The sequence below is a fragment of the Arctopsyche grandis genome, chromosome 6, assembly GCF_051622035.1.
Source record: "Arctopsyche grandis isolate Sample6627 chromosome 6, ASM5162203v2, whole genome shotgun sequence".
In the NCBI taxonomy this organism is placed as follows: domain Eukaryota; kingdom Metazoa; phylum Arthropoda; class Insecta; order Trichoptera; family Hydropsychidae; genus Arctopsyche; species Arctopsyche grandis.
The window spans coordinates 3698347-3708609 of NC_135360.1; the positions used below are offsets into that span (position 1 = coordinate 3698347).

The window sequence follows — 10263 nt, forward strand, 5'->3', positions numbered from 1 at the left end:
AAAAAATTACAATAAAAATGTATTTATTATATATATAAATATACATACATATAAAAATAATATTCGGCGATGCACGAGAAATGGTGAACGTTGTGACAAGTATTAATAACGTAATATTAGAGTGGAGTAAAGCGAAAGATTAAATTAAAAATTAAATTATTAAAACGTAGGAATTGGTACGTCTTTTTTATTGTTTCAAATTATACATTACGATGTATAATAATACATATTATTATGAAAACGTCTTAAGATTAAACGTCCTAATTAAAGCACAATTAGTTTTGATGTTAAATGCATAACGCTTAGCGAGTTATAAAATTCACCGGTTTGGTTTAGTATTAATACAATTAATCGAGAACGATTTCAACCCATCATCGGGCGGCCCATTCCTCGGCCCATCCCAGCTGGCATCTGAGGAGGTCCACCTCCATCAGCCTTCACATTCTTCACCGTCTCGTCTACCGATAAGATCTGGAAAAATAATGCAATCATAAATTCAATCCCCCATATAAACAAGCTCAATTCAAATATGCAAAGCAACGGTAAAGTCGATCCCTGTTTTATCTCATAGTTTCAATTACGATCGATAGATGTCACTGTGACAAATTTAACATAAAAACACTTACTAAAGCGGCAGCCTCAAATGCAGCAGTGATCACATTCAACTTATTAGCTACGGGCTCCCAAACGAAGGCTTCCATATTGTTACCAATATCTCCCTTTTCGATGTTCACACCATACCAGTTGCCATCTAAAAACAATACACATAATATATAAACAATGCCACAATCACAATATTACAAGCGAAATCAAATAGGAATTACTGTCTGTGTGATGTTTCTGTCGCAACTTGTTCAACATGTTAATGGAGTCTAAGCCGGCGTTATCGCACAACTGACGAGGGATTATCTCGAAGGCACGAGCCGCGGCCGCGATCAGCGCTTGCTGCTTGCCAGCGATCTGTCTCGAATAGTCGCGCAAGCATTTTGAGATTTCCATTTCGATAGCACCACCACCTAAAAGCAAACGGGATTAAAACCAACAACGTTCAAACATAAACGGCAAAGTCACATATGATACGCACCAGCAACTACGGAATCGTTTTGAATAGCCCTGCGCACGATCATGATAGCGTCATGCAGAGATCTCTCGGTCTCGTCCAAAAACTGCTTGGATCCACCACGGAGTATCAAAGTGCATGATTTGGCATTCGGGCAACCTTTCAAATGAGAATAAATAATTAGATACATAGAGCGATTGCTTAATTCAAAATATATATAATATAGTAAAGTATGAACCGGTGAAAATGTTGAATCTGTCGGCGCCAACTTGTCGCTCTTCAAAGTATTCGGCACTTCCGAGACATTCAGGTCTGAGATCTCGAGCGCTGGATGCGATGGCGCCTCCGCACGCTTTTTGCGTTCTTCGCAGATCTTCGACTGTGACGCGACCGGCGCAGAACATGTCCCTGTGATGTTTCATACCGTTAGTATAAGTTTTATTTTATTTTTGCATACATGTATGTATATTCAAGGAAGGCCTAACAGGTAAGCCCCAATGCTCATTCCTGTCCAATTACAAGCATCAATGTACAATTTTTAGAATAATTTTGACAGAGCAACATAGAGGAACACCTATGAATAAATTTTCGGAGCATTTTTGTTTATATATAAAGGTTGTGGCTATTTTAAGGTACTATATATGCAAATTATTGGCTATTTGCAGGTACTATATCGAAATGGGTAAAGGTTGCCAATTTGTTGGAACTGTTTGAATGAAAATCAGATATATTCGCAAACTCCGATAGGAAACGATCGACCTGGAATCATAAACCAAAGTCTGGCCAGCAGCGACCAGTGGGACTCGAACCCGTGACCACTCGTGACAATGTTCGAAAGCTTATATGCTAACCACTAGTCCACGCTGCTGGTTAATGTTGAAGTTGAATTTGATATGAAACAGTACCTGGGTGTTTTTAGTTTGATCCAAATTGAACTTCGTGGTTAGGAATCATTAAGACAAGGCGATGCGATGTCTTCAAAGCTTTTTGACGAGTATTTAAAACTTGAAATGGAATAGTTCAATGAAAAAGATCAATTGTCTAATCATAAACACAATATATGTTGAAAGTTTGTTATTATTATTATACATATGTGGGATTGATTTTCTATCCCACATAAAATAATGCATGTATGTATGATTCGGTTGGCATGTATGAGTAGAATGAATGATGAGGTTGGCAACATGCAATGCGACAGACAGATCGTTGTGGCGCTCTGGCGAATAAACAATGTTTTATGCAAATACTTGGGTCCCCTATGAAATATCAACTGTCGTTAAATGAACCATTTACATACTTTTCTTGTCGGCTTGATACTAGGATCATCATAGTTATCATTCCAGAAACATTCCCCAACATCTCTACTACTTATCTCAACTTTTAATTCAATATTTATTAAATACAAATTAATTATTTTAAATAAAATTATTATTCTTGAATTTTTAATTTAAAAGGGTGCGATTTCGTTACATACTAATCAACAAATTGCTAATCTAATTCAAAATTGATGCAAGTATAGAAACAAAAAGTTCAATCAACGGTAATTGGTGAAACTAGGCTCACAGTTTAACTTTACTACCATGTCAACCAGATTCATTGATACAGAATTTATGTATCAATTCCTTTACTGAAACCACCCGTTGAAACATCAACAGGCACAACACTAATACATATGTAATAAATGAGAGTGAAAGAAGTAACTTTGACCACTGTCTTGAGTGAGTTGTAAAGGGGCGGTGGAAAGCCGCGTTTGGATAGCTAACTGTCATCGCTCCAAAAGATTCCAATATAATTTTAATGAGTTAGTTAATGACTAAACTCCTCTAGCTTCATGTTGGAGACATTAGCTCACTTCAATGTTAGCCAACCTCCCGTGTGTCGGTAAGATATCAAAGTGACCTGAAGAGCAGAAGTGGTTCAAAATCAGATCACAACTTTTTGACGGGCAGGAATGTCACTGAACCAACAGATTTAGCCCTTTGCCCGCGGCAGTAAATATAGCGAACAAGCCCTGTACGCGGCGGCACCTTTTTCGCGAATTTGGCAATCGAGTTTTCGACCTTAAATACAGATTTTAATATTTACTCAAGTAACCAGATATGTTAATTAACACATAAAGTATTATTTTAAACAATAAAATACATAATATATCTCGTAGTTATGGATTAATTGTCAAATAATCATTCTTCATAATTGTATGCAGATAGTGACGTCACATAAACGAGGTTTCAGTATGGTTCCACAAAAAACTAATTTTGACTGGTATATATTCATTTTAAGCAAATTTAATAGATGGCATTCAACTCTCGGTAATATATTTGACCAATTTTGAACCTTAAAACAGTTGAAATAGGCGCATATAAGGCTCAAAATCCCGTGCAAAGTTCAGAAATTCTATGGAAGACAGCCGCGCTACAGACTTGTCGCCCTAAGCTTCCATAGAAGACGGCCGCGGGCTAATAAAAAGCTTGTAATTGGAAAAACTTAATGTTTTTATACAACTTCTGTGTACCGCGCAAATATATTTGATAGAATACTGACCTATCGGCGAAGAATTGTGTGGCGACATCCCCAATTGGCAATTTGCTCAATACTACTTGCGCTCCAGACTCTTGAATTAGTCTCAACTGTTCGTACAGAATGTTCCACTCGGCATCGACGATCTTTTGGTATTCAGTAACGTTCTCTACACGAATCTACAACAGTATTCATGTTTACATACATACATCAAATAATACATTACATCTAACATAGAATATGATATGCAAAATACCTCAGCATTGTCTCTTTCAGCCTTCAATTCCAATTCAACATTCAATAAAGCTATTTTACAGTTCTTGTAACTCTTCGGTTGCATTTCAAAGCCGGCGTATGAGAAAGTTTTCTTAAATGCAACACCTGAAACACATATATTCAATTTTAATACACAATCCATCATACCATATATGTAAATCCTGCCGTAATAAAAAAAGAAAACAAAAAAATACCGCCAACTAAGAAGGACTCTTCGAGTCCACCTCCGGGCACCTGCTTAATTCCGATCATATCTAGGGGCATCAATTTATCCAAGGAGAGCACAGCATCCACAGACATTTTAGCGAAGAAATCCGTCTGCTGACTGACCAGTTTACTGCTCAGAGCCGTTGAGGCACATTTGACCAAAACAGACCTGAAGAATAATAAATTGGCAGTCAATAATCCGACGATGCATTCAACGACAGCAGAAACAGACAGAAATTAACCTATCGGTGATGTCGACTTTACGTGCGAGCTGCTTCAACTTGTCAATGGCCAATTGAGACGAGAGCTGCAAAGCTTTGATGATGATACGAGGGTGAACCCCGTCTTCAATGAAAGGTCTCAACTGTTGGAGGATCTCACCGGTGAGGAGGACGACAGTAGTTGTACCGTCTCCAACCTGGACGAATCTGAGATTAATAACTAGCAAATATTAATACAAATGTGGCTAAAAAAAAAAACACTACAAACCTCGGCATCTTGAGATTTGGCGATGTCGACTAAAGTCTTAGCGGCCGGATGAACAATGTCCAACAGTTGGAGAATGGTGGCTCCGTCGTTTGATATTGTGGCTGTTCCTTGACTGTTCACCAAGAGTTTGTCCATTCCTCTCGGGCCTAAGGTAGTGCGTACCTACAATACAGAGTATTTAGTATACATTATCGATTTTGAATTAATAATCTGGTACGAATGGACGATGCTTACAGAGTCAGCGACCAGTAAGCAGGCGCTGATGTTGGAAAGGAGTTGAGGTTTTCCTTGAGACGTGTCTGTTCCCTCGCGGAGTACTACTATTTGCGGTTGCTGAAATGAGAAATATTATCAATTGTATGAAAATAAATAAATACACATTCTATATTAAATCAATACAATGAAAATTGCTATGAATTAATTATATTTTAAGTTAACATATAATAAGTAGATGTCAAAAAAAGTTGGCAAACTCCTAATAAGGAAGAATTTATATGTCAGTAAGTCATGCTTAGTTAACCTAACTATGTCAAAGAATAATCCAGAAGCAATGCAGATGTCACTTCAATTCGTGTTTTAACCATCATTATACACAAAACACACATGAAATGAGGTTCGATTGACAAGTCTGACGATGACGATGAAGATGATCAGGGTGACTAAGATACCGGCTTCGAAGTGTGAGGGTTGGGGAGTCGAAAAACTTGAGCAAAAGAAATGGATTGGATAAAAACGACATCAGATATGTCAATTGTGATTTCGCCGGTGGATTTGAAGATGTGATGATCCCGATAATGACGGATTACTCACCATCTTGAGAGATTTCTGGATTCGCCTATGGAAATGCAACCGCCCACAGTGTATGCGCTCACTCAACTGATCGCGTGATTCAAAAGTGGCGTTCTGTCGGCCATTGACGTTGTTTTTATTCAATTGACACTTTATTCTAAAATAGTTTTCCTGTGAAAAAATTGCAATTAGGTGAGGCATTAGTACTATTTTGGATTTAAAATTAAATTCGATTCGCTTCTTGTCTTATATCAACTCTCAGTTTGTTGGCGTTCAAAACAAAATCGGGTAAATGAAAATCTATACGGATTTTATTATACTGTTACGTACGCCGTGGATTGAGCGAATTGTACTTAGACCAACGGATATCTGTTATCGGGTTAAATAAGTGCATGCACTTACTTTCAAGGATTATATCTGGACTCTAAGTGCATTTAAGCTAAACAATGACCGTTATTAGGCTTTTCTCAGAATCGGTACGGGGAGACCCAATGTCGAGGAAATACATATCCGAATACGTGACTATACAACAGGTAAACAGATTAGACGTCCTGAGAGATCTACCCTTTATAAGGCGGTACGTAGGCGATATCATGTAATTCTGGACTGAGCGGTGACAGTGCGTGTAACTCCTTAATCATCAATAAATGCTGTGAAACGACTGTTGGCCTTTTACTTGGATCCTCCACCCACCCGTACGCAACAATACCTTTATGTACTCAGAAAAGTTATAAGGATCTAAGCACACGCCACATATTTTTCTTTTCATTGGATCACAACGAGCTACTACAGCCTGAATAACCTCTGCAGCCCATCTCACGAGCCGGCCACACGGTATCACCGAAGTCTAATACTCCGAAACTTGATTATTTAAAACTTGCCGTAGTAAAGAAGTAGAAACTAATCCTTTGCAAAGTTCAAATATTTTTGTGATCTTTACAAAAGTTGTTTCGTTCATTCAAATCAACTAGTGATACCTTTTTCTGCTCCTGCCGATCTCACACATATATTTATTATTATTATTATAACTTTCGCCATAGTGCCGTGACAGGTTCAATCGACAGGCCAAACGTGTACATTTGTACAATTATACGATATATGCATAAATTAATATATAAATAATTGTTGAAATTACAATCAATTAATAATGAGTAGGTATGGGGAAATCTTTGTGAAACTGTGTTATTTTCGATAATTAAATCAGATACAATTTTATTTTGATTTATTATTATAATTAATACATTAAAAATAGACAAAGAATAGTAATGACAAATTAATGACCGCTGAGACCTGATAGGTTATCTCAATGCGTCACACCCCAGTCTTACAAAAAACAACAACAATAACTAAATAAATTATCAATCATTCATTTCAATACTCCAAATTAGTATTTGGAAGTCGAAGCTTAAGATACCTAGTAAAAAAGTTATGGGAAACAAATACGGGTAATGTTTATACTTCCTCATAAATAGTCAAACCTCGATGGGAATCGATCGACTTGTAACCAGTAGCACCACGGTAGTACTTTAAATCTAATCTCAGAATACTCTACTCCCACCAGTTACTAATACTCTGCTCCCGCCAGCAGTGCCGGCCTTACACCCAATGGCGCCATCGGGAAATTTTTTATAAACACCCTTAGAAAGAACTTACGCCTTTGGCGCTCTAATCTAAAATTTTAAATGGCTTTTGGCGCTCTAATTTTAAATTTTAAAGCGCCTTTGGCGCCCTCGGGCGCTGTCCGACCCAGCCTCCCCCCCTAAATCCGGCACTGCCCGCCAGTCGGATGCGGCCCTGCTCTTATTTCACAATCGTCCGAATGGATTAGGAACGAAATGCAAACAAAGGTAGTGGTAAACATAAGAATGTAAGTAAATAGGAAACGTAAGAATGTAAGAAGTATGTTAGATGAATTGAAATGGTTGGACATTAGAAATAGTCTTAAAGTAAGCACTTTAAAGTTTATATATAACCTAGATAAGAATCTATTACCCAAATATTTTAATAATCATATAGTTAGGAATAGAGATATACATAATTATAAAACGAGAAATAGGAATAAATTAATTATAGGTAGAGTTAAGAAAGCTAAAACTGCAGGAGGTGTTCAAATGTATAATGCCCTTCCTGAAGGCATTAAGGTCTGTTCATACCTAGTCAGCAAGTACCGACTTCAGCAGGTATCCGGCCGTACGAAAAGTATACTTTGGTACATTTTGTATGGGTATATTCATACTGTGGCGGCTCGCTTATACGACATGGTCGAGTTTGGTTGCCTTCCTGCGAGTGGGGACCAACCCGGCTGGGTTCGGAGAGCCGCTACCCACTCTGTCTTCAGCTGTCATATAATAAACACGTGCATTAACATGCCAGTCGTCTCATTCGTTCATCCTCCATACTGGTGACCCCCGACATCGAGCCACGCAGCCTCGATCAATTTCAACATGCCGCTCATCCCTGCCTCGCCGAGCCAGGCGGGGAAGCTACCCGCCGCGCCCCCATCGCCATCAACACAGCACGCCGCGGCCCGCGGGTGACAATAAACGAGCAGACACGGCTACCTACCTACCTACCTACCTACCGACGTCCAGCCACAACGTCGATGACAGGTGCTTAAAAAAATGGGGGAGCGAATGAGACGACGATCTTGACAGCTGGATGTGGAGTCATGCGCGATCCACTACACATAGAACGGTCATCCAGCACCACAAGATTCATCACACACCACCTCAGCACCATCATCATCATCATCATCAAGGCCCCGTCCGTCCCCACGAGCGTCGTCACGCCGAGACGTGCGGTAGCGCTACAACACCTCCACGAGCCACAACGACTCACAGTCCAGCTCGGAGTATCATCAACCACATCGATGCCCCTGCCGCCCCCGCCGCCCCACCAACCGACATCAGCCTCGGAAGAGCGGCGCCGCCGCAGCATCGCATCGGCGCGACCATCGGACCACCCATCGTCCTGCTCGCGACGTCACCGCCCTCGAATCTACCGACCATTCACGGCGGTACACCTATGTACACAGCGGATGACCCACGTCAACAATTTTTTTTCTCCCCACGTAATAATTTTTTCTCTTTGTGTAACAATAATTTTTTTCTTTTGTAAAATTTGTTTCTTTGTAATTTTGGTATCGCTGATGCTGGGGGGGGGGAGTGATGTGGCGGCTCGCTTATACGACATGGTCGAGTTTGGTTGCCTTCCTGCGAGTGGGGACCAACCCGGCTGGGTTCGGAGAGCCGCTACCCACTCTGTCTTCAGCTGTCATATAATAAACACGTGCATTAACATGCCAGTCGTCTCATTCGTTCATCCTCCATAATACCAACTGTCACGTTTACGCCACGGCAGGCTTACAGCAGTACTCGACATTTCAACATCCGTCAACGTATCGTATCCGTTTTTTTGGCCATCGTGGAAATATACACGCGAATTACGTGCCATGAGTCAGCCGCTTTGCTGTTTGACAGTTGACAGCTGTTCAATCTTTTGACATTTAAAAAAAATTTTATTTTTTTTCGGAAATATTTAAAAAACACAAGTTCCTTATACAGTGTCCAAAACTCTCCTTCGGTTTTTCTATTTTTTAACATGCCCAAAACGCCTCCGTGCTTTTTTATTGCCTTCTTGAGCTTCTTCTTCCAATAACAACGCGATTATACATAATTTTTCGTTCGATAAACGCCCAAACATTTTTGCTGACTTGTATTCTGACGCGTAGCTACGAATGCACGTGTATGCATTCATATTGCAAGTACTCGACAATACTACGTAAGCAATATTGCGTCGTATCGTCATGGCCTGCAATGTATAAGTAAGCCGATTTTGCCTTGCACTCGGCCAAAGTGCTGTGAACGTGACGTGACCGCGACGTGTAGGTAGATATGAATAGAAATGTAATAACATGACATATTTTAAACGGAGTCGTGCAATGCTGAAGCCGTGCAGTGCTATTAAGTATGAACAGACCTTTAGAAGTTATAATAACATTGCTGCTTTCTTGAAGGGTGTTAATGGATACCTTTCTGGAAGATTTATTTATTTATTTAATATACTTGGGGGAGGCGGCAAAGCCGATAGGCCCAAGGGGTTTGAATAAACATATTTTACAAATTATACATATATGCAATAAAAAAATGAGAAAAATTAAAATACATAAAAAAAAAAAAAATAAGAGAAGAAAAAAATATATAAACAAAAAAGATGTAAGACAGGGAAGGTATGTTGACCGTATTCCGGTCTAACGAAACACGTGTTGTGTAGTTTGAAAGAGGATCGTTTATTGGCGTTCAATTGGTACAATGGTTATTGTATGTACGAAGAGGTTTCTTCGGAGAAGTGATCTGTTTGAACTCCAGAGGCTCACTTTGCCGGTGGAGGTTGCTGCGTTGCTTTATAAAAGTTTTGGGTTGAAGTGTGTCGTGTGCACATCTTTTGTTCTTGGTACTCGCGAGCGTGGTTTTATGGGTTCATACGCCTGGACGTAGTTCGTGGTTTTTATGGGTTCAGTGTGTTCTTCCTTTGTTTCCCAGATACGTGTATAGAAACACGTGTCGACCTTTTGACGAGGCGAGCGTGTGCCATGCGTTAATGACTTTCCTGGATATGTGTCGCAGTGACCTGATGAGATAATTTCAGTTGTACTATATGCCTACAAAGATAAAAATACAGAAATATGATTATGGGAAAGAAGAATCACAAAAATCCTTTGGTTTTAAAAAAAGTATCAAGTTTATTCTTAAAAATATTAATATTAATAGAGGTTACTAAATCGTTGGGAAGATTATTTCAAACTGAAACCACTCTGTTAGAAAAGAATGTATTTCTGATCAATTTATTAGATTTATCTTTTTGGAGTCTAAGCGAGTGACCTCTGAGGTGAGTGTTTGTGTTGAATGAAATAACATTAGACATAT

General features: G+C 39.3%; 2 protein-coding genes across 2 annotated transcripts in view; both read right to left on the reverse strand.

Moving 5' to 3' along the window:
- The window catches only part of LOC143913565 (transmembrane emp24 domain-containing protein 1-like), a 138479-nt gene that overhangs the window by 108936 nt on the left and 19280 nt on the right, over window positions 1-10263 (reverse strand). The window lies entirely within an intron of this gene.
- Window positions 9-5448, reverse strand: CCT7 (chaperonin containing TCP1 subunit 7). The gene is made up of 12 exons (XM_077433358.1): window positions 5360-5448; window positions 4784-4882; window positions 4550-4711; window positions 4303-4478; window positions 4048-4229; window positions 3834-3958; window positions 3602-3756; window positions 1299-1468; window positions 1085-1219; window positions 825-1016; window positions 627-751; window positions 9-471 (listed from the first exon to the last, which is right to left on the reverse strand). The coding sequence occupies exons 1-12, from the start codon at window positions 5360-5362 to the stop codon at window positions 364-366; spliced, it is 1632 nt and encodes a 543-aa protein (XP_077289484.1). The 5' UTR covers window positions 5363-5448; the 3' UTR covers window positions 9-363.